Source organism: Rhineura floridana, chromosome 8 (genome assembly GCF_030035675.1).
Source record: "Rhineura floridana isolate rRhiFlo1 chromosome 8, rRhiFlo1.hap2, whole genome shotgun sequence".
Lineage (NCBI taxonomy): Eukaryota > Metazoa > Chordata > Lepidosauria > Squamata > Rhineuridae > Rhineura > Rhineura floridana.
In genome coordinates, this window is record NC_084487.1 from 110,073,860 (window position 1) to 110,099,259 (window position 25,400).

General features: G+C 42.2%; 1 protein-coding gene across 10 annotated transcripts in view; it reads left to right on the forward strand.

The window, feature by feature from the left end:
- Positions 1-17,796, forward strand: part of ATXN7L1 (ataxin 7 like 1) — a 112,596-nt gene extending 94,800 nt beyond the window's left edge. For 8 of the 10 annotated variants that reach the window (XM_061640402.1, XM_061640403.1, XM_061640398.1 and 5 more), the window contains 3 exons: positions 5,274-5,348; positions 8,121-8,261; positions 15,249-17,796. In XM_061640402.1, coding sequence (XP_061496386.1) covers positions 5,274-5,348; positions 8,121-8,174 — 129 coding nt within the window. In that variant the 3' untranslated portion in view covers positions 8,175-8,261; positions 15,249-17,796. The remainder of the gene's footprint in view (positions 1-5,273; positions 5,349-8,120; positions 8,262-15,248) is intronic. The other 2 variants (XM_061640397.1, XM_061640406.1) reach the window with 1 other exon arrangement.
- The last annotated feature ends 7,604 nt before the right edge of the window (positions 17,797-25,400 follow it).

Here is a 25,400-nt window from a genome sequence, read left to right on the forward strand (position 1 = left end):
CCAGGGGGAGGGAAATGTCCCAACCTCCCCCCTCTTCTCCATATGCTCACCAGCTGCGGGGGGGGGGTGCACCAGTCCTATTCTCACATTCAGCCTCTTCAGTTGCAACTGTCAGCTCACATGCTGCAACAATTAAAGGACCAACTGAGGGATTCTCTTTTGATGGATCTAGCCAGAGACCTATTTGCCTCTTCCGCTCCCACGCAGTATCTCCCAGAGGACACAGTGGCATCAGCATCCACCTAGGCACCATCAAGGGCACAAGTGGTGCAGGGTCCTTCCATAGTCCGCTTGTCTTTGAACATGTGGCCACCCCAAATGTCACATCACTGGACTCTTAGACACTGCCCAGGGTAGACACTCTCACCCTCCAGAGGATACAACTGTCGACCTAGAAAATGAGCTAATCGTCCTTGACTCAGAATCTGAAGAGATTTCAACCAACAGGATATTCTAGGAAGCTTACTTTCTTCCCCTCCTGTGCAAGGCGATGGAAGCCCTCAGTCTAAATCCCCCAAAAGATCCTGCAGCCCCACAGCATCTAGAGTTTGAGCGGTGTGTCCAGACCTGAACCTAAGTCAAGGGCGCTAAAACTTCTGTCATTACTACCCAAAGTGATCAAGTCCGAGTTTGACATCCCATTGCAATGCAAGAAGGCAGTTCTAACCACTAACAAATACTATACGCTGGAACAACACATCATGGACCAGCTGAAAGTCCCGCTGGTAGATGCTCCCTTAGAGAATTTGCTGAATCCATCCCTGAACCCAAAGGATGTGGGCGCCCACCTCAAGGATGAGACAGAATGCAAAATGGATCAGGGCCTCAGGAGGATCCATGAGGCTAGTGCGCTATCCATCCGGGCAGCATCAGCCTCCTCTGTTTGCAAGAGCTTCCCTTCTCTGGTTGGAAGATCTGCTGGACGGTCCACAGTAGGATCCAGCCCGAACCCACAAGTCTCTACTAAAAATTTCTCGGCTGGTGACCTTCATGGCAGATGCATCTATGGATGCCATGCAGTTTTCAGCAAGGCTGCTAGCAGCTGGTGTTTTCTCTCAAAGGACCTTGTGGTTGCGCCATTGGGAGGCTGATCTAATCTCATTCAGAGACTTATGTAGAAGGCAAGATCATTACACACATATCTACCATCACAGTCCTTTCGAGGCTGCAGGACATTGAAAAGGGCAAAGGACGCCTGTTCCAGCTGTCCCTTCTGGAATAGACAACACATCAAGACTAAAGGCTAATAGCACTTCCCCAACAGATCGGGGTTCAGATCCCAGTGGCGAGGGAATAAACATCAATTCTGATGCCAACACCCTGCCGGTGGGAGGCAACCTCCAATGATTTGCTCATCGGTGGAGGGACACATCATCAGACCAATGGGTACTGCACGCACTCCGGTATGGCTTGCAGTTGGAATTCACACACACCCCTCCAATGAGATTCATCCCATCCCCCATCTCGGCATCTCCAGACAGAAGCGAAAGGATCCTAAGCGTGATTTCTCATTTACTACAAATTGCAGCAATAGAATGCGTCCCAACAGGGGAGAGATTTTCAGGAAACTACTCGCTCTTCTTTACTGTTGCGAAAAAAGATGGCTCATTAAGGATGGTACACGACCTGAAGAACCTGTACATAAAATACCGCAAGTTCCACATGGACACTTTGCTATCAGTCATGGAGGCCTTGAGAAGGGGAGACTTCTGCACCTTGATCGACCTGAAGGGCTTGTTGGTTGTCAGACTGGGTTTCAATTTTGTTGGCTTTGGAATGGGTTCAGGATGTGAGACCTGATCAGGTGGTTGTGTTTTCAGACTCATTGTCAGGTTTGTTGGCTATTCAGAATGGTGGTATAGGATGTAAAAGTAGTATAGTGAATGAGATTTGGAGGTTGAATACTGAACTGTGGAAATGACGAGTAATTTGACTGATAATGAAGAAAACAGTTGCCAGCGTTGTTCTTGGCTTGTGGACATGTATATACAAGTATTTAAAGTAACACTTGCTCAATAATTTGCTTTTAATAATGTTATTTGTTATCTAATTTTGAGAATTGTTATTTAATTTTGAGAATTGTATTATTTTATTGACGTTATTTAATTGTTTTTTATTGTTTTATTGTTATTTAATTTTGAGAATTGTATTATTTTATTGACATATTATGTTCTATTGATGTATTGTTATGTTCGTTTTCTTTTGTAAGCCGCCTTGAGGGCCTTTTGGCCATAAGGCAGGGTATAAATTACTTAAATAAATAAATTACTTAAATAAACATGATTACCTTCATGTCCCTATTTTTCCACCACACAGGTGCTACTTCAGGTTCGCAGTGGGGGAAGACCACTTCCAGTGCAGAGCTATACCCTTCAGCCTGTTGTCTGCTCCCAGGGTATTCACAAAGATTGTGGTTGCCCTGGTGGCACACCTCAGGACACAGGGAGTCCATGTCTTCCCCTACCTGGATGACTTCTTGATTCGGTCCCCATCGCTACACAAGGTTTGGGAAGATCTGCACGTCACCTTGGCCTGTCTGAAAAACCATGGGTTCTTAATCTACCAAGCCAAGAGCCAGCTATATCTATCCCGCTGCATAGTACATCTGGGGGCCACTACAGACTCGCAGCAGGAAATCATAAGGTTGGCACAGGACAGACTAAACAAAATACACACAGCAGTAGCACATCTTCTGTCTTGCCCTTCAGCAGACCTCATGCAACTAGCAGCTGTTCTGGGGTTGATGTCTCAACCTTCCACATTACTCCGTGGGCACATCATCACTCGTCCCCTCCAGTGGGCACTACTGCTTTTCCAAAGCGAGACAGCATCCAAGCAGCACCAAAGAGTGGCATTGTCATCAACGGTCTGTCAGTCCCTGCTATGGTGGGCACACGAACCCAATCTGCTAAAGGGAGTGCCGTTCCAGGATCCCCCGCGAACTCTGATCGCATCAGACACCAGCCTAATGGGCTGGGGAGCCATATGTGATGGCCAGATGGTACAAGGCAAATGGTCATTGCAGAAATTCGCACTCTCTATCAAACGCCAATCTTTGTGCAATTCATTTGGCCCTGAGACACCTTGCGGAGTTGAGGCAGTTGGGGGCATTGCTTGTCAGAAGAGACTTGTCAGCCAAAGCTCATTTGAACCATCAGGGAGACATGCACTCCCCCCACCTCCAGAAGGAAGCCTCTCTCCTTTTTCAGTTGGCAGAAACAAATGTGGACTCAATCCTGGCAGAATACTTCAGAGGGGAGGACACAGACAAGTGGACTGGTTGAGTTGGGAGACAGTCTATCGGGGAGAATGAAAGCTTCACCCGACGGCCTTTCAGGAGATAGTGACGCACTTTGGCAGAGTCAAAGTAGACCTCTTCGCAACCCATCTCAACTGCCAGGTAAAAGGTTCTTCACCAGGTACGCAGTGCCAGAGGTGGAAGGAATAGATGCTCTGACATCCCAGTAGTCTCCAGGTCAGTTGTATGTCTTCCTGCCACTTCCAGTTATTCCCAAGGTAATCCAAAAGATCCGAGCTGAGAGGGCAACAGTCATACTGGTAGCCATTTGGTGTTCAAGGAGACCCTGGTTTCCGGAACTCCTCAACCTATTGGTTGTTCCTCCATGGGAAATTCCTCTCAGGGAAGACCTGTTGTCACAGGGACAGCTTCTCCACCCAGACCCAGGGTAGTTGGCACTTCATGTCTGGAGGTTGAGAAGCGGTTTCTTGAAGAGAGGCATTCCGTCTCCCGTGGTGGAAACAATGATGGCCTCTAGACGTCCTTCCACTGTTAGGATATATGAGGGTACATGGAAGGCCTTCTCCACTTGGTCGCAGAAGAAAAAGATTCTTCCAACTAAAGCAGGTATCAGTGAGATCCTCTCCTTCCTACAAGATGGCTTATCATTGGGTCTCAGGCCAAACACCCTAAGGCTTCAGCATTATCAGTGATCCTGTCCAGATCCCCAGACAACCCACTGGGATCTCATCCTTTCTTCAAGCGTTTCTTTCGTGGGGCAATGATATCGATGCCACCTACGGTACATTGCTACCTGACCTGGAACCTGCACAAAGTGTTAACGGCCCTACAAAAGCCCCCATTTGAACATCTAAGTCAAGTCTCTCTTCGTCTACTGTCCTTTAAGGTCTTGTTCTTGTGGCCATAACTTCGGCCCATAGAGTGTTTGAGCTGAATGCCCTTTCTGTGTGTTTCATAAGGATAGAGTCATCCTCTGCACTGTTCCTTCCTTTCGTCCTAAAGTCCTGTCTACCTTTCACTGTCAACAACAGCTGGTGCTTCCTTCTTTCTGTCCTAATCTGGTTCACCCCACAGAGAAAGCATGGCACTCACTTAATGTGAGGAGAGCACATTAAAGTATATATCTCCAAAACAAAATCCATATGCGAAACAGATAGTTTGTGTCCTTTCACCCAGTGTCGTTAGGGAATAAGGTTTCTACTTCTACACTAGCTAGGTGGATCAAAGCATGTATCACCCTGGCGCATGCCTCCCTGCAGCTGGCCCGCCTGGCTGGGATAGTGGCCCACTCCACTAGGCCAGCAGCCACATCAGCAGCATTCTCTCACAATGTCTCATAGAGATTTGCAGAGCAGCTACATGGACCACTCCTAATACGTTTATTAGGCATTACAAAATAAACACACATCCGCTGAGGCGCCTTTTGGGAGAAGGGTGCTCACAGCATATCCTCTCTGACTAATGATGTTTTTTCAGCCCAGCGATATACCCACCCTACATGGGTCAGCTTTGGTATGTCCCACCTGAGATAATCTTTTCCATGCACAGGAAAAGAGACATTTGTCTTACCATGAAACGGTCTTCTCTGTGCATGTCAAAAGATGATCTCAGGGCCACTCCGTAGGAGGGCTGGACTGCCATCATTACTTCAGAATAGGCATCTAGCAGAGAGTGTATGAGTGCTGTTGTGTTTCGTCTTATCGGTGTGGTTTCTACCATTTCTCTCCTTGTTTGTTGGCTTGTCATCGAGAACTGGGGCAGGGAACTACGCGGAGCAGGAAGTCCCTGCAAAATTCAACAGCGCTCTTTCTGCCTTCAGCCGCTAGGTGGAGCTAGCTACCCACCTGAAATCATCTTTTGACATGCACAGAGAAGACCAAGTGTCTCCTTTAAATGAAAATATCTTGATATGAAGTTACATGAAACAAAAGACTTGGAGAGTGCCCTTTTGTTTTTATGACATTTCTGTATGGTTTTTACACCTTGCCTTCTGAACGCTGTTTGTATCTTACAGATTGGAAAAAACAGCAGTGTAGCTTTGTCTCAATCCAGTCCTTCAAGTACATCAAATCCAGTGCACAACAAACAAGTGAGTTGCCGTTCACAAAATTATACTTAACTGGTTACATACCAGATGTGTTGACAAGTGGTGATTTTAATATAAACTATCAAACCTAACCTTGTCACTTACACTTACTGTATTATATGAAATAACTTAATGTAGGCTTGTAAAAGAGCCAGTGCGGTGAAGTGATTAGAGTGTCAGACTAGGACCTGGGAGACCAGGATTCAAATCCCCACTCGGCCATGAAGCTCACTGGGTGACCTTGGGCCAGTCACACTCTCTCAGCCTAACCTACCTCACAGGGTTGTTGTGACAATAAAATAGAGAGGGGGAGAAACATGTACACCACCTTGAGCTCCATGGAGAAAAGGCAGGATAGAAATGCAATGATGAATAAATAAAAAGCTACTGACCTCTGGCAAGTAAGAAGTGCCTACAAACAACTCTGTAGGGAATGTTCTGTAAATTGGGAGAGTAGATTTTCTTGAGAGTCACAAGGACACCACCAAGTCGGTTATTGTCCACCAATAGCTTGAAGAGGCAGAAAAATGTCAGAGCTTTAGGTTGCTTCTGGGAAACTCCTCCCCTTGGAGCCTCAGTTCTTTTTTCTGCCTTGCTTGAACAGGTCTTTTTTTTTGCTAAAGCTCTCCCTGCCCTTTGAATTGTTGTTGTTGTTATTTATTAGAACCATGGAAGGTTATGAATGAGTGTATAAAAAGTATGGGAGTGTTTAAATCATGGTACAGCTTTCCAACTGGAACAGACACAATTTATTACTGATGCTCAGTTCTCACTAACTTTCTGTCCAAGGGTGGTGGTAATAAGACGCCATCTTACATGACAGCGCTGCCTCACCAGGCTCAGTTGTTTTTAGTTCCCAAGTGAATTAAAGTTTGATCGTCTGTGCTCCCACTAATTCTTCTGTGAGTTTCCTATTTAATAAATTATACCACAATTTACCCATTTAATGAAATCTATTCTCTGATATACAACAATACAATACATTCTGTATTCATTCTGTAAATACCAGTAATTAATTTAGGATTAATAATTTATTTCTGAGCTGTCTCTGAAGAGGAGTTGAAACTAAGTATTTATGGAGACAGGTAAGATGAGTAGCAAGGTAACCCCCCAAGCAGAGTACTCATAGCCAATCCCTTCTTTACTGATCCTCCTAAAGCCTCTCCCTGTACTTGGAGATCCAGTAATAAATTATTATGACTGAAAGTGGAAGGAAAGCAGGAACAGGGGAGAAGGAAGCTGCTGTGTGTGCTGAGGGTCTTGACCAGAGTGCAAAAAGTTGTGCCCACCATTGTGCAAGCTAAAAGAATTTTAAAACAACCCTGCCAGCAGCAGGAGAAAGTGGAGCTAGCAAGTCTGTGATAGCAGCAATGGCTAGTTGGGAACCACACCAGACCCCCAATTTAGTCCCAGTAGAGACAATAAGCATTGGGGGGGGGAGAGAGCCTGATCCAGTGCCTAACTGCAGTAGCAGAAGATGGCGAGGATCACAGGAAAGCAGGGTAGATCAGGCAGGCAAGATTTGTTTATTTATTTAATATACCACCCTTCCTCCTAGAAGGAGCCCAGGCTGGCAGACAAACACTAAAGCACTCTAAAACAACTTAAAAACAAAATACTTTAAAAAGTATTAAAACAAAACATCTTTTTAAAAAAGCAGCTTTAAAAACATCTTAAAACGCAATTCCAGCACAGACGCAGACTGGGACAAGGTCTCTTAAAAGGCTTGTTGAAAGAGGAAGGTCTTCAGTAGTTGCCAAAAAGACAACAGAGATGGTGCCTGCCTAATATTTAAGAAGAGAGAATTCCAAAGGTTAGGTGCCATAACACCATTTCTTATGTTGTGCGGAACAGACCTGCTGATAAGGTGGTATCTGCAGGAGACCCTCACCTCTGATCAACTGGGTATATAAGGGGTAAGACAATCTTTCAGGTATCCTGGTTCCAAGCTGCATAGGGCTTTGTACATTAAACCCAGAGCCTTGAGCTTGATCTGGTAGCTAATGGGATTGTAAGTAGCAAATAAGGAAAACCTATCAGAGTTGGAAGAGGAGTAGGGCTCCAGATCTGCAAACTCCATTGACTTCAGGTACCCCATTAAGTTGCCAGTTGAGTGACTTTAGTATACGGAGAATCCTCTTGCATTCAGTATAATGCAGTCTGCTGCCACCTGTGGGCAGATCAGGTTACAACACCAATGTAATTGTAACTTCCCCTATGTGGCCAAGAGTTCATCCTGTAAAGGGGAATACCAATATAGGGGCTGAGGCGCCACCTTGTGGTCAAACAAGTACACTGCAGCCAACTCAATACTGTAATTCTGTGGTGCATGATAGCACATTGGGATCTTTTGCAGGTGCTACAGCTAATTAGAATAGGATACCACAACAGCAGCATCCATAGCAACTAGAAAATTGGTCATTACTTCCAACACTGATAGCACAACTGAAAGAAAAACTGTAATGACTCAGATAACATCAGAATTACTGTAACAGTCCATGGTCCCAATATTAATTATGACCATCAGGTTTTTGGCAAGTAATGCACAACGATTGACAATGCCATTAAAATTTCTGAGTCACAATTGTCCCCAGCTGCTCACAATACTCTTAGGGGTCAAGTGAGAGCTAATTCAGCACATCAAGGTGCCACACATCCACTCTTGAATGAAAGAGAAGGGGAAGACAAAATGTGCAGCAACATTCCAGATATGGAAGAGGCTGAATAGAGCGATGACCCAATATGAAATAACATGCGTCCATGTGACTCTTTCAGGTTACACTGTATCTTGCCTTTGCTCATGAAGACCATGGTCACACTGGAGCTTAAAGGTGTGGAGCCTGAACACATCCCAACTATTGTCATCAAGGGTGGCAACTCTTGACGGAACCAAAGGATATTGTAAAGATAGTGAAGGTATCAAACCTGTTGAAGAAACTTATAAGGGCAGAGTGGCAAGCACCACTACAATTGAAGTGGTCATTGTCTTATGACTAAATATTAGATGCTGGAACAAGAAATAATGGAGCAGCTGAAAATGCCAGATGAATATGGGTCCATTGCAGCTGTAGTGTAAAAACAAAACAAAACTCTGTCCAAAGAGTAGGACAGTCAGTTGAAAGATATGACAGAACACGAACTAGACTTTACACTAAAGAAAGTCCATGAGGCAGCAGCATTGGCCATATGGGCACATTGCACAGCACTGGCTTTTGTAAGAGCAGCCAAACTATGGACAGATAACATTTGGTGGATCCTAATCAAGATCTGGACCATCTAAGAAAAATCTGCCTCAAGATTGTGAGAGCAATGGCTTGTATGGCAGATGCGTCTATGGATGTGAAATAATTTGCATCCAGAACAATAGCAGCTGAAATAGTGGCGAGAAGAATAGAGTGGCTGTAACGCTGGGAGGCAGACCCAAGCTCCTGCCTGATAATTGCTATGAAGCTGTTTGATAGTACTCAAGGGGCCAAAATGTTGGAGAAAGTATTGGTTGAGACCAAAGATATGAAAAAAGCAATGCCAAATGCAAACCTAAAGAAGAGAGGACAAATGCAAAGACATTTTCAACTGTATCAGTCCTTTCGTTCCCCAAGATTTGGATTTAGAACTCAAGATTATAGGCCCTATAGACCGGCTCAGGGATGCCCAGGGTTCCAGTAGAACTGAGGACCATAGAACACAAACAACAGATTCTCCAACAACTCCACCACAAGAGGCGGAAAGAGCCAAAAGAACTTCTGACTTGGGCCATCAAGGGTGTGCATGGGGGAGGCTGATGAGCTTCTACCACACATGGGAATTCACAGTTTCAGACAAATGGTTAAAGGAAGCAATATGTTATGGTTACAAGATAGTGTTTCAGTCCTTGCCTCCAAGCAGATTCATCTCATCCTCACTCCACAAGAGCCCAGAGAAGCAGAAGCTGATTTCAGTATTGAACTTGAAATACCCAAACAAGTTAATAATGTATCGCAAATTAAGGATTGAAATGTTGAACTCCATTCAGGAAGCATTTCAACCCCAAGACTACCTGGCTTCCATAGACCTAACAAAAGCATATCTACATGTGCCTGTACATGTGGAACGCCACTGGTTCCTGTGCTTCGCCTATGCAGATCAACACTTCCAGTACAAGGCTATGTCTTTTGGATTGGCCTCAGCTCCAAGAGTGTTCATGAAAATAATGGTGACATTGGTGGCCCATCTTCACAAGGAAGGAATACACCTCAACAACATTTTAATTCAATCACCATCCCTCCAGGAGGCATAACAACATCTGAACATTACCCTGGCAGCCTTAAAAGACTATGGATTCCTGATCAACACAAAAAAAGAGCCTACAACAGAGCCTACAACACCTAGGAGCTCAAATAGACACCAAGAAAAAATCCTCTCATTATCCCAGGAATGAACAGAAAACATAGTAACAGCAGTGACCAACGGGGTAAAAAAAAATAATTCTTGGAGGATTTAATAGTTTTAGCCAAATTGTTAGGAATGCCGGTATCGATGTTACCAGTAACACCATGGGCAATGTTTCATACCAGACCATTGCAATAGACATTCTTACTCTTTCAGGGACCCAGTGCCTGCAATCAACACTGACAATTAAGTGTGCCTGCATAACTCTGTTCAGCGCTCAAGTGGTGGCTGAAAAGGAGCAACATAATCAAAAGGGGTCCAGCTAAGGGAACCAGTGAGAGAGAATATAACAACAGATGCCGGTCTCACAGGCTGGGGTGCACACTGCAGAGGTCAGATAGTACAGAGCACCTGGAATCAGATGGAGGCCAATCAAAGCATAAACGGGCTGGAACTGAGAGCAGAAAGACTTGCATTACATCACTTTGGTCCAACCCTGGGCCTGAAGAATGTACTGATTTGAACAGACAATACTACAATGAAACCGTATATAAATTATTAGTGAAGCAAAAAATCAAGAGCCATCCAGGCAGCAGCAACTCTTCTACTGTCATGGGCAGAGAAGTACCTGGAATTGTTAGCCTCAGAACATGCTCAGGGAACAATGTGCAAGCAGATGGGCTGAGCTGAAGAAAATTAATGCCAGGGGAGTAGCATCTCAACAGACACATCATCTTGAAAGTACAGCATCACTTTAGGAAAAAGCAGGTGAATCTCTTTGCGTCAAATAAGAACCACCAATGGAAAAGGTTTTACACCAGTTTCCAATCCTCACAGGCGGAAGGTGTAGATGCATTAAATTGCTCATGGCCAAAGGGCCTGTTATACACCTTCCCTCCAACACCACTGATTGTGAGGGTATTAAAGAAAATGCAAAAAGAGAAGGCATTAGTAGTGCTAATAGCTCCATTTTCGCCCAGGAGACCTTCATTCTCAGAGATTGTGCAGCTAGCCATTGAACCACCTTGGACTCTACCGGTAATCAAGACCTTCTTGGTAGGGCCCAATAATTCATCCAGAACCAGAATGGCTAGGACTAACCACCAGGAAGTTGAACTGTGATGTTTGCTTAAGGCAAGATTGACACCAGAAGTGGTGGCAACAATGTTAGCCTCGAAAAAACCATCCACAATACGTATTTACCAATACACATGGGAAATGTTTGTAGGTTGGTGAAAGAAGAAAAAGAAACAAGACTTGAAAGTAGGCCTACCAGAAATGTTGACCTTTTTCAAAAACAGACTCAAAATGAGGCTAACGCCAAATACGCTGAAACAGCAGGCATCAGCACTGACGTTGGTTCTATTCACATCCTCTTCAAGGTTCACTGGGTCGCATCCTTATTTAAAGCAATTTCTAAAAGAAGCAGCACTTACTAGTCTTCCTGTACAACACAGATTCCCAACTTGGAATCTATTATTATTATTATTATTATTATTATCTTTATTTATACCCCACCCTTTTTCCAAACTGGAACTCAAGGCGGCTTCCAGATAAAAACAAGTACACATCATTAAGAACCTATAAAAATATAAAACATATAAACATAAAATCAGCATTAAAACAGGATTAAACTATTAAGATGTTAAAACCAATTACTCTTAAAATACTGCAACCCAGTTTAGGAGCATACAGGCAAAACAATAACATACAGCATCCTCTTCAGTCACTACCCTTAAAACCTTCAGTTCCAAAGGCCTGCCGGAAGAAAAAAGTCTTTAGCTGTCGGCGGAAAGACTACACAGAGGAGGCCATTCTTGCCTCCCTAGGGAGGGAGTTCCAGAGCCTAGGGGCAGCCACCGAAAAGGCCCTATCTCGTGTCCCCACCAGTCGCACTTGTGAAGGTGTTGGGATCTACGCACAGTACTGACCTTGCTACAGCGACCTCCCTTCAAGCGCTTGAAGGAAATCACACTAAAAGAGTTATCGTACAAGGTTGTTTTCTTGGTGGCAATGTCATCAGCAAGAAGAGTCTGAAGTGCAAGTTCTAGCCAAAAAATCCCCACCCTCCTATGTGTATTTCACAGAGTCCAGATCCAGCATTTATACCAAAAGTGAAGTTGGTCTTTCTTAGACAACAGGAATTAGTCTCCTCATCTTTTGCCCAGATCCAAAACACCCCTCTGAACACGCATGGCATTCTTTAGATGTCCGTAGAGCACTAAAAGTGTATATATCTAGGATAGGACCAATTTGGAAATCTGAGCCTGTTCATCTCGTTCCACCCTCTATCCATGGGACAGAAATGATAATCATCCATTCTGTCTAGGTAGATAAGGGAATATATTGCCAGGGCATATACATCTCAAAGGCTAACACCCCCTACTGGGATTGTGGCTCAGTTGTCCAGGTAAGCAGTGACATGTGCGGCACTTGCTACATATGCCCCAGTGCTAGAGTTATGTAGGACAGCAACACGGGTTAATCCATGTTCATTCATAAAATGCTACAAAATAGTTGCATTTGCTTTGGCAGAGACTGCCTTTGGCAGATGGGTCCTCCAACATGTTACCTGACACCACCTGAGGAGATGAAGGCAGGGCTGTGGAGTCAGTACGCCAAACCTTCAACTCCGACTCTATTTTTCTACTGTCCGACTCCACCCAAAATTGCTTCCAACTCCATAGCCCTGGAAAGGGCTGTAAATGTCTTTTTAAATTGGAAGCTCTCATAGGAGCATTTTTATCGCTGCCTGAATATGTGCTGATCTTGGCATCACAGCATTTGTCTTCATGTGGGTCCTGTGTCATACACTGACACAGAAAATGTTTTCCATCTTGAGTTATGGTGAAATGCTCAACTACAGCTGACTTCATGGGAAGCTTCTTTGACATTTTGAATTTATATTTGAAAAAATTTGTCAATCAAAATTTATTTTGAAGTCGGAGTCGGTACATTTCTACCGACTCAAACTCCACCCAAAATTGCTTCTGACTCCGACTCCACGGCCCTGGGTGAAGGATTGGCTTTAGAACATCCCACTTGGTGGTACCTTTTGAGAAGATACCATTTGTACTCATCTGAAAGGTGCTTCTGAGAGGCACTAGGACACCACCAAGACACACCCTTGTTGGCTGATCAAATTCACAAAGTTTACATATGAGACACACTTATCAAATTCTGTAGGAAGTTATGTGCTGATACTTTAAATAGATAATCTGTAAATAGATACTAACCTATATGCTAATATGGATGCATGAATAGGGAAAACATGCATGCGGTTAAAAAACTTTAAGCTTGGCCAGAAGGTGACCTGAGGCTCCAGGGGGAGGAATTTCCCAAAAGCAATCTAGAGCTCTTGACGTTTTTCTGGTGGTGTCCTAGTTCCTCTCAGAAATACCTTTCAGGTGAGTACCAATGGTACAATTTGTTTTCCTGACAGTTGTAATAGTATTTCTTAAATTGTGGGCAGATGACTAGCATAAATTTTTCTGGGCTTGTGTAATTATTTGGAAGGCTAGCTTATTGAAGTTCAGATAAAGATATCTAGGAAACTAACTTAACTAGAGCTGGAAATCCAGGATATTTCCCCCCAAAAAAGGAACTACCATTTTCAGACTGGTTTGCTTTGATTTGGCAGCAAGCTCTTATCACAGATTAAATTTGCTTACACAGACTCCTTTTTACAGTTAGCCTGTGATTTGTGATTCCGGTTGTGTTTATGTGGTTTTTATTGTGTGTTTTTTTGTGTGTATGTATAAATAATTTCTTGTTGTACACCGCTTTGATATTTTTTACGGGTTGTATCTAGTGCTCAGTGAGCAAAACACTGCTTATGCAACAGGACTTCCCTTTCCTCGCCCACGCCACCCTCCCAATCTGCTTCAAAAATTGCAGGGGAGAAAAGAGGATGGGAAAGCTCCATTCCCCAAGTCTCTTGAGCTAGCACAACAGGAGCATTATATAGCACTCTATGAAGTTGTGGTATATAAGTATTTTTACAGGATGGGATGTGCACACAGATAATCTATTTCTATGCAGTGGTTAACTTTTCTGGATCACAAATGTAAGTTCCATTATTTTATAAATAGGTCCAAATATCATTAAACACCTAACCTTAATCTTCAAAACTACCCAAAAAAGGTGTATTTAACCATAAATCTTTAGAAGAACCCTAAGTTATTTTCCAGCTTTTAGGCCAAAATATTTCTTGCAGCAATTATTGCCTAAAAGGTCTTGTGAGTTTCTTGAGTTTTTTTGAAGCTATAATGGGTTCAACTGAAAATGTATTTGTTTATTTCATTTATATCCCATCCTCCCCCACCCCCTGGGAGCTCAAGGTGATGTACATTTTTATCCTCGCAACACCATGTGATTAGGTCAGGCAGAGAAACAGTGATTGGCGCAGGGTCACCCAGTGAACTTCATGGCTGAGTGAGGATTTGAACCGTGGTCTCCTAGGTCCTAGTACAACACTCTACCACTACACTGCAATGTACAATTTAATAACTTGTTTAAAATCTTCAATTTTTCTCAGACCTGTGTGATACAAAGTTTTCATAGTTCCACCATATGTGGAGAAATTCTGTCCCAATTTGACTGAATCTCCAACTGTCAGAGATGTTGGTAAAGTTCCCCTGCCCTCCCACTCCAAATTTAATGTAGGGTAAGATATCTGTTGAAAAGCATTTTATATGGGGTGTTGGTAAAGAAAACACATAATGGATCAAAGAGATGCCCATTGTTCAGAAGCTAAATTTTTATTAAAACTTTTAAAAAGCAATTTGATTTTAAATCCATAGTTGTTTTGTTTCTTTGTTGTTCTAGTAGTAGTAGTAGTAGTAGTAGTACTAGTAGAAGATGATCAGGCAGAACAACCCTAATCCCTGATCTGTAGGGGGTTAGGATGTGGTGGAAGTGTGGAGGTCTCCACTGTGCCTGTTGAAAGTGCGAATGGGTATAAGCCACCACTGGCAATATGCCTGCCAATGTTAGCCAGCATATAAACCCCTGAAATGAGTCGTTTCTTAAAATAGGATGGATATTTCATATTGTGATTGTTGGCTATTTGGAGTCAGATCTTTGATGCAACTTTGTGCGTTACTTATTTATTTATTAAATTTCTATTTTGCCCTTCCTCTCAGAAGGAGCCTAAGGTGGCAAAAAAAGATCAAAACATTTTACAAACATTTTAAAAATAAAACATCTTGGGACTGTTGTGCCTGAGGGCAGCTGTAGATACATGACATACAATGAAAAGATTAAAAATGCTGCCTACTGTTTTATTATTTTCCTGATATTTGTGTTATCGGTATACAAATAAACAGTTGTGTGTAGACTTTATCTGATAGAGTACATTTTCTGTGGGATCTAATTGGATCTTGTTTAGTTCTCAGAGTGATGAGTAAAAAGATCCTTTGTTAAAAAGACGTTGCAGCACCAAATATAGTATTGATTTGCAATGCAAATGAACTAGAGCATGTAGTGAGGGGAAATATTTCATTGTTTTAAAACTGACTTATTTTTTTCTTTCAGAAGACATTAAACCGGACTGGTAGAATAAGGACTCTTCCATAACAAGGAAAAGCAACCAGCCTATAATCTCTAGATTTTAGCAACCTTATTCTACAGTTCCTTATTTTATTTTCTGTGTCCTGCAGATTTAATTTACATTTCTTTGTATTTTTGAAAAACATTTTAAAATCTACATAAAACTATAATAGTGACTTATTTCAGTTCTTCAACAAACACATTGGCCTCTGATCTGTACAATCTGGTTTGATGTGGAGTGATGCTTTTTTAAACAAATTGTTGCATTTCCCCCTCTTTATTTCTTGCAACAATTACAGCAGTGGACATTCAAAAAATGCAATTTGTGGTTATATTATATTTAAAATATCCCTTCATTATTTCAAATTTACAGTAAGTTCTGTATTTATTGTCCTATGGATAAAAAATTGCTTAGTGCATTTCTCAGCAGTATATAACAATTGTGTGTCCAGAAGTTTCACTGGCATCTGTCAGTGGTTTCACTGTGCAGCAACTCTTGTGGGTTTTGGTGTTCCTAATCCTCTCAATGCATTGAAGGGTTTATGCATTTTGTTCCTGCTGATATTAATATGAGTGCTATGTGAAAATTTCTTCATATGTAGATGGAAGGCCCCAAAGAATCCATACTGCTGTTTTCTTTAATGAAACAATTTGTTCTTGAAAAGGTAGGAGCTGGGCATACTGAATTTGTATCAGTAGAATTGCACTGACAATGTTTTACAGGAATTACTGGTTTTTAAAAAAAATAAAGGTAGATTTTATAATCAGGAAATCAGTAATATTAGGGTACTGCAAAATTACTATAGAGAAGCTCATTTTATTTCTACAGTGTTAAAAGTGCACTTATATGCTGGTTTATTTACATTTGGGGGGGAGGAAAAAGAATGCAAATAGGGAGAGGTTACTTTTTTCTTTTTTAAAAATAAAGGCTTAAGCAAGATTTTAAAACTTATGAAATGTTTTAACAATTGTAAAGATGGCTAGGCCCTTTGAGGAAAAATTAGAAGATATTCTTAAAGTAAAATTTTATAGTGTTAATTTTGTAATAATTTATGTTTTGCTACATCTGGGAAGTGTCAGAAATAGTTTCATGAACAATATGAAACTTCAAAAAGTTTTAAGTATGTTTATATTTTCATGTACTTGGTTATGTTTTTATTGTTCATTTCTTCAGAGTGAAAAATGTGTACATATCTTTGTTATTTTTGCACAATTTTTGTCTTCAGTTGTAGGAACAGAGCCTTGATTTTTTTTTAAAAAAAAAACTAATTTATTTTGTGTTGTATAACTGCAGGAGTTTTAAAGTCTCAGTAACAAAACATCATCAGATTAGTGAACTGCTGTTTTCTACTTCTAGAGGGAAAACAGGGATGATGAGATTCAGTGGCTGCTTCTGAGAATTAATGCCACTCAGTGACTGAAGGAGCGATTCAGTAGTGTTAAGAATTCCTTAGCTCTTAACATGTCTCTTATGTAGGAAGCTGGACTGCGGAGAGTGTTCTTTGCTGCTTATTTATGGTATCCTTTCATTTTCAGTGGCTTAGGTCTGAAGGTATTTTGGAAACCTAAGTACCAAGTAAAAAACCCATACTTTCTTTGTCCCCTGCATTTTTTTAAATCACTAGTTAATTTTGTATGTGCTAAAATGTCCAGCCTGAAAAGTGAAATGCAGTTTTAAAAAATGGATATGAACTGGACCAGCCTGTAATGTATTTGTGTAGCATTCATTCAACAGTTTTTCTTCCCTCCCTCTCCCATTTGCCTGAAGACTTTGTGATTCGTTTCCAGCAATAGAGGCTCAGAAGCTTTGGTTGTTACACATACGCAATGCATAGGCCCGTCAGCCATATTTTAAAAAAAAGCGACTTGGATAACTTGTATGCCTTCTTTTGTATCAATGTTAACAATTGTACATAGTGCTGATCAACCTTTGTAGAGAATAGTTTATACAGCATATTCTACAAATGCTGATTCTCAGTGAGCTAATGTTTAAAAGAAAAAAGAAAATTTTCTATGTACACCTTATATTTTGTTATGCTGTTGACCCATGGCACTTTAACAAAACTCTGTGGGTTTTGCATAGCTGGTCGGTCATGGGAAATATTAACTGTTGCACAGAAATGAATTTGCACCTCCTCTATTGTGCTTTCCTACTACAGATTTTAGAATCTTTTTCCAGAAGACTTTTGAAGAAAGCATGTCCAATCATTCTAAAAGAAAATGCCATATGTGTACAGTCAGTTTCTTTTCTATAAACCCATGTTTTGTAACACTAGGTATTTTCGTTTTTTGTTCTGCACCTTTTCTGTATTAGCAGTATCAGAAAGAAACCATTCCATGCTTGTGATAATTGTGTCGAAAGTAGGTGTAAATAATAAACTTTATGGCTTACAGTTTTGGAAAAAAAAAAACATGTATCTGACTGATACTGCCATGGTTCAACACCAGGCCTGGAGATATTCTCTAGTGAGCGATTGTATTTCTTTTGTTTTGGGGTTTTATTTTGTTTTTGCATTATTGTTATTTTTTGTAACATGGCTTTGTAAATAAAATAATTTATATGTTTGTAAGAAAAATGTGCAGTATTTTTATTAGCTTTTAAAGGGAAATTGGCTTTTTTGGGGGGGTAACTTTTTATCTTGTATTTATGCAGTATTGACTTAAATAATTCTATTATCTCATTTAGTATCTGTGTTTATAACAGCTACAATCTCATGGGACTGGTGATCACTTTAAAATATCACCACTGATCCAGCAAGTGGCAATTCACATAAAAAAATAGTTTTCTGTTTGATCCCCCACCCCTTTCGATGTAAGAGGCTGCTGCTGACGGGATGGGTGGGGTATGGGAAATCCTCCACAGCCTGGTTCTGGACTAGGGTTGCATTCCAAACCCAGAGATTTCAGGGGTGGGCCCTAGTGATGTCATTAAGCAGGATATTTTTATTATTATTATTATTATTTACATTTGTATACCGCCCCATAGCCAAAGCTCTCTGGGCTGTTTACAACAATTAAAAACATATATTAAGCATCAACCACAGTTTGGAGCACACCACTCAAACAAACAAAACAAATCTCTGATTGGAAATTAAGAAAGAAATCTTAGTTAAATGAGGGTGTTTCCAGGTCCAGCTGAAGTGAAGGGATCATTCCTTTTCACCTGCTTAGACAGCCTGAGTAAGGAACGTTTAATCTAGCTTACTTGCTTCTGGCAAGAAGGGTTTAAGTGCCCCCAGGCCAGGCCAGTCACCAGGATACCATTGTAGGAAGAAATCCTAGTGTTCTGGAGATGTTACATGGGAGCACTCAGGAGTAAAGATGGATGCCTCTGAAGGTTTCAATTCTAAACACAGTAAGGAACTAAGCCCCATAGAACTCAACAGGACTTACTTCTGAGTAGATATTGCTAGGATTGTGCTATTGGTAAGGCTTGACTAGGGATCGTCTGCAACAATATCCATATCAAAGCAGGGTTGGCAACCCCCTGCCTGGAATGCCCTGTCTGCCTTTTAATGTGGCTGTTCCAAACTTACAGATTTGACCCTTCAGTGCAGAGAGAGATTTGAGGAATGAGTAAGAGTTAAGATTCTCTACTCTTTCCTACGTACTCTGTGGACTGCTGTAAACTCACTTTGATAGCCAACTCAATTCCAGTGAATAATAATTGATGGAGAAAACACACATAGTTTGTTCTACCTTCACAGGCAGTAGATTTAGAACAATAGCAATTGAAGCCATTCTTCCCAGTATGTGAACCCTCTTTTACCACTATTGGGCAAGAAACAAACTGTCATGCAAATAATAAGATGCATCATCAGTGGGTTTAAGGGGGTTGAGCTGACCACAGGAAAACCACTGTTGTTGTTTCTATGGATGTAAGGGAGTAAGGTCAGAAATAAACGAAATGCAAATGGAAAAACAAAAACAAAAGACAGTGATGATTTCCTAAATGCAATACCATACCAACCACAACAAGATTCTTATGAGGAAGATAGAAAACTCACTTTCCCACATCCACTCAGGGTTCTTAACTGAAACTGAAAAAATTCTAGCATCCAGTTAGCCAAGGTCACAAAAATCCCCCTGCAGCACAAACTGACCCAGTTAGTAGGGGCTGCAGTTAGTGCAGAATGCTGCGGCACGATCGCTGACATGAGTGAGACCCTATCAACACATAATATTTCTGCTCTGTAATCTGCACTGGTTGCCGATTTGCTACCAGGCCAAGTTCAAGGTGTGCTTTCCATGTTATGGGTTCCACATAGTACTTGTTCTGCTGTTATAAGAAATTGATCCTACTTATGCTTTGGAACTCCCTGCCCATTTACATTAGGCAGGTGCTTCATTGTGCTCATTTTGGCACCTGCTAAAAACATTAGGCAAGCCTACCCTGGCATGTAGAAGCTATTATGTTTTTTATCTGTTTTTAACTCATTATTGGTTTTATTATTTTGAATGTTTTAAATACCTGTCTTTAACTGTTATTGCCAATAATTTTATTGTTTTAATTCCTTCTATAAACCGCTTTGAGATTTTTTTACAATAAAGCGGTATACAAATGTTGTAAATAAAATACATAAACTTCAGCGTCACTATGGCCCTTGGGTTTCTTACCACTTTTAGGAACAAAGGAATCCATTTGATACCATCTAGCTCAGTTTAAGACCTACCCCCACCCCCGCAACAACTTTTGCCACTCTTTAAAGTCTCCCAGTAGAACATACTCATGTTGATGGGACAGTGGCTCAACTTTCCCCAAGCCTTTGATTCCCTTCCACCTGATGACATGGACTAGCACAGGCTCTCCAGGATTTCAGGCTATAGTCTCTTCCAGAGATTGAATTTTGGACCTTTGCATGCACCACTGAGCTACAGCCCTATTTAAAAAAGTATATTTTAAAATTGTTCTTTTCAATTTGCTAATGAATACAGAGCATACTAGGGCAGAGCCACACCATGCATTTAAAGCATATTCAACATACATTTGAAGCACATGAATCCCACCACAGAATCCTGGGAACTGTTGTTTGTTAAGGGTGATGGGGACTATAACTGTGAGGGGGAAACTACACTATCCAGGATTCTTTGGGGGAAGTCATGCATTTTAAATGCGAGTTGGATGCGCTTTGAATGTATTATGTGGAAATGCATTACTTCCTAAACTTTCTGCATACAAATAATTTTAATTACATTTTAAAATGGAAAGAAGCTACAAAGTTTACTGGGTGACCATGTACTACACACCCTCTCTCAGCCTAATCTGCCCCTCAGGGTGAAAACAACAGAGGGGAACCATGACCACCCCAAGGAAGAAGGGCACATATAAATGTAGAGAAAATAATTTGTAAATTATAATTTCCAACCATAGTGTGAAATCAGATACATATCAAGAAATAGTATGAAGCAATATTTATATAAGCATGAGTGTCAAAGATGTTTATTTACACAACCTGTAAAGATGCTTATAGTGCAAGCCTATGCTTATTTACTCAGAAGCAAGTTCAAATGTATTCAATGGGGCTTACTCAGACAGGGAAGCATGCACAGGACTGCAATTCAATAAGGAACTTCACTCACCCAATCTAAAATTCAGAATCATGCCACTTTAAGCTGTTTTGCAACTGTTTTATATTTGTTTTATGGTTATTGGATTTTAAATAGCTTTATTTCTTATTGTGAACTGCCTTGGTTTCCAACTCTTACCTCACATGGTTGTTGGAAATATTCCCTGGAGATGTAAAAATACATACATCCCATTTAATAGTTTATTGTTAAAACCAGTTGGCCATCGCAGAACTTTTTTTTGGTAAGTATTAGTTTCCTGCCAAATAAAAGCAGTGACACCTAAGTAAGCTCTGCCTGTTTAAAAAAAAGGATCGGAGGGGCAGAGAAAGATGTACAGCACAATCCTTTTCTATGTCCAGTCAAAAGTTCCATTAATTTGCAGCACAATCTGAACCGTGTCTACTCAAAAGTAAGTCCAACCGAATTCAATGGGGTTAACTCCCAGGTATGTGGAATTACCATTGTAGCTTTACTCTCAAGAAAAGCTTCATATTGAGGTGGTTTTCAAAACAGGTTATCAATAAGACAAATAAAATGACCTCTTCAACAGTCCAGTAAAATTTAAACTTGTTTGACTCCTTAATTAGAAAAGCATAACACTGCAGCATGTACACTTTTTTAAACTTCTGTTCAAAATTTATTTGAAAGATAAAATGTATAATATGCCATTTTTGCAAGTAATTTAAAAAACCTGCATATACACTTCCATTATAACTAAAACTGTCCACTGTATATATATATCCAACAAAATCCTGCAGTGATTTTCTGTTGTGCAATTCTATGGATGTTTACTCAGAAGCAAGTCCCAATCTTGTATGGAGGAAGTACACTTTATGCTGCTAAAAGCTATATATTTACTGAATTCCTTATGTGAGGCAAGCAGGAAAAGCAAACCGTTCTCAGAACTTGAAATGGGTTTTAGGTATTGCCTGCGGTTCAACAAATCTTGTCAATCACAACCCTGACTTCACTTATTGGCTAAAAACCTGAAAGGGCAGGGATTAGAGCAGCTGGTAGTAACAGAAGTTGCAGGGGGAGGGGCGGCTGACATTTTGGTTTATATCTTTTGAACCAGACCACTTAGAAAGTTAATTTTTTAAAATGAAAGCTAAAAGTTCATGGATTAAGGTGTTTCACCCAGAGACCCAGAGAGGACCCAAAAAAAACTGGAGTCTCCAAGCAAAAGCCGGAGAACTGGCAACCCTATTCTGAACCCAAGCCAAAGAATCCCAAGCTCAGGAGCAGGTTGTACATCCACTGTTTATTTTGTGGAGACCTTCCCCACCAACCTTCTTACATAAAGGAAGGGGGTTATCTGTATTGCTCCTTGTCAGGCCCCTTCCTGTGGTCATCGCCTTGTCACAGTCCCACCTCAGGGTCCTGGTCTCAAAACAGTTCTCTCACCAGCTCTAGCAAAGATCTCACAAGATCCCACTGCTAGGCAGCACCACCAGACACTCCCTGTAAACAATATTGCCTTGAGACTGTGCCTTAGTCTCCTGGCTTATTGCTACTTTGTGTCTGGGTGCACTTGCAGGCCACAACCCCCCTGTATCGTTATGCCTATAAAGAATACAGCCCTAGGTTGCTCAGGATACCTGATGATCTTACACTATCTCTTCACCGCTGCCACCATTGATACTGTATGCCCTGCCCACCCTTCTGGTCTGTGTAAAATCAGCCAAGGATCAGGCGTTCTGGTAAACCAAGAAATATTTATTTATATACACAGGGAATAACAAGATTACTTAAAGGTATAGTCAACAAGCATGTGGTTTCGTAAGATGCATTACTCTTTATGTTTCCAGTCATTAATAACCTGCCTCACTACCTGCCTAATCAAATCCCCCCTCCAAAACCCAGCCAACCGAACTTCCCTCTCAACTGTCATCCTCTCATTTATACTTTCAGACCCTCAAAACGCTCAGCCAATCATAATACAACACTCATCAACATTCCAACCCATGTACTCCTCCCTCTCACTCAGTCTACTTACCACATATACTCTAATAAACCCGCACTTACCATATTTACAGTATTAGATATTCTCAGGCCCAGGATGAGACTCAGGAGGTCCTGGCCAGCTCATCCAGGATTTCAGCATTTAATCCACTCCGGTACATAAACATCAGGGCGGCGTCATTGTAACCAGTTTCCTGGGACAGAATTTTAAAAGTGTTAGTGTACTCGGAAACAGTCCCTTTAGCTTGCTTCAGAGCGCCTAGCTGCCGCGCTACTGTTTCAGCTCTTTGCGGGTCTTGGAACATCTCGGTCATCTCCTGTATAAATCCTCTGTACCTTCTTAAGACAGTATCCTTTCTCACGAGATACAGAGTCACCCATTTTGCAGCTTCTCCCTCCAGGAGGCTAATCACGAAGGCTACTTTAGCTCCATCGTCTGGAAATTCCGTGTGCCTGACATCCAGATATAACTCACATTGAGCCATGAAAGTTGCCAACTGATCACTTTGTCCCGCATATTTTGGGGGCAGTCCAATAGGGACCTTTACTGTGGCAGCTGGAGGGGCTGTTCGCATCTGATCTATCGTGGCCTTCAAGGTTTGATTATCCGTCTTCAGCGCCTTGACTGCTGCTAGCAGGGCTTGAACATCCGTCTGCAAATCAGCTACCTTAGTCCTCAAGAGTTTCACTTCTTCCGTCTCAGAAGTGGGGTTCGTCCCCCCCGCTGCTCCCTTTGACATCTTGTCCCAGTCAAGTGAAGAGAGCGTTGAGGGTGATTTAGGTGGCTCTGTCAAGCTCTCAGGCCCAGGATGAGACTCAGGAACCAGACCAGAGGTTGTAAGTAATTCGTGTTTTATTAGGGTAATGTCCAAACAAAGACTGCGTCTTCTCATGAAGCAATACAGGGATACAGGTCCTGCGGCATTGGGAGAAAGTTGACAGAGCAAGGGGCTGCTTCCTGCCTGTTCTTTAAGAAGGGGCCAAACGGGCGTGCAACCTTTCGCTCCTCCTTAACTGCCCCTCAGGTACTGCCCGCCTTCCCCCCCTTCTCTCCTGCCTTTTCAGCTGTCTACGTGTGCACGGTGAGGGGCGAAGCATCCCCCCCTCCTCTTCTGAAGTTTCCGATTCCACTATGGGGGATAGGGAAGGAGCTGATGGTAAACTGTCTCTCCGCTTTTCTGCTGTGGTCAGCCCTCCCTCTTGCTCTGAGCTGCGGAGAAGGGGGGGCGTGAGAATGTCCAGGGAGGATTCCGAAACTCCAGAGCTCTCAGGCTCCCCGTTGCTAGGCGACCCTATCACTGGCATTTTCTCTGTTTCGTCTTCACTCCAAAGGGGGTAAGTTCCTCCCCCTTCCCTCTGCCATCCATCTGAATCCTCTTCTCCCAACTCCCCGGGACCCCCAGGACCCCAGCTCTGCCTCTCGACACCATCCCCCCTCCCAAGCTGTGCCCCCCTCCCCCTGTCTGGCTTGGGGCGGTGGGGAAAACGTTGATGGAAAAGTTTTACCAAATCTGGAGCATGCACATCAGCTGCATCTTCCCATGATCTGTCAGCCACTCCATAGCCTTTCCAGTGAATCAAGTACTGCAGCTTGTGGCGTCTGATCCTGGAATCTAAGATTTCCTCAACTTCAAATTCAAGCTGCTCATTTATCAGGAGTGGAGCTCCGGGAGGCTCCTCCGGCCGCAACTCACTGGGAGGGGCAGCTTTCGTTAAGAGGGATCGATGAAACACAGGATGTATTTTAAACGTGTCAGGTAGCTTCAGTCGGTACGCCACGGGATTAATTTGAGTTTCTATTTCGAAAGGACCCACCCTCTTGTCTTGTAATTTTCTACATTTGCCCGGCATCTGGAGGAAGCGGGTGGACAGCCATACCTGGTCTCCCGGTTGAAGGGGGGGGGCCCTCCTTCCTGTGCAGGTCAGCAACTCGCTTGTACTCTGTTTTGGCTTCGTTTAACTGCTGTTTCAGTGTCTGTTGCGCCGCTTGCAATTCTTTAAGGAAGTTCTCAGCTGCCGGTACCAGCATTCCTTCTGAGCTGCTTGGAAAGACTTTAGGATGGAATCCATAATTAGCGAAGAACGGGGTTTGTTGACTGCTGGAGTGCAGAGAATTGTTGTAGGCGAACTCTGCAAAATGCAAATATGATACCCAGTCAGTCTGTTGATAGGACACATAACTTTGTAAATATCTTTCCAAAACGGCGTTCAAGCGTTCCGTCTGCCCATCTGTCTGGGGGTGATGGGCGGAGGAGAGTTTTAATTCCGTCTGCAACTGTTTCCACATTGCTCTCCAAAATTTGGCTGTGAACTGAGTTCCTCGGTCTGAAACTACGCTGTTTGGCAATCCATACAGCCAGTAGACTTCTTTGATGAATAACTTGGCCGTTTCTTTAGCCTCTAAGGCCCCTGCACAAGGAAGAAAATGCGCCATTTTGGTAAGTAGATCTACCACTACTAAGATGGCTGTCATTCCTTGGGACTTGGGTAGATCAGTTATAAAATCCATGGAGAGGTCCTTCCAGGGTTTGTGTGGGACAGGTAACGGTTGTAACAGTCCTGCTGGTTTTCCTGTTTGTGTTTTTGTCCGCAGACAGACAGAGCAGG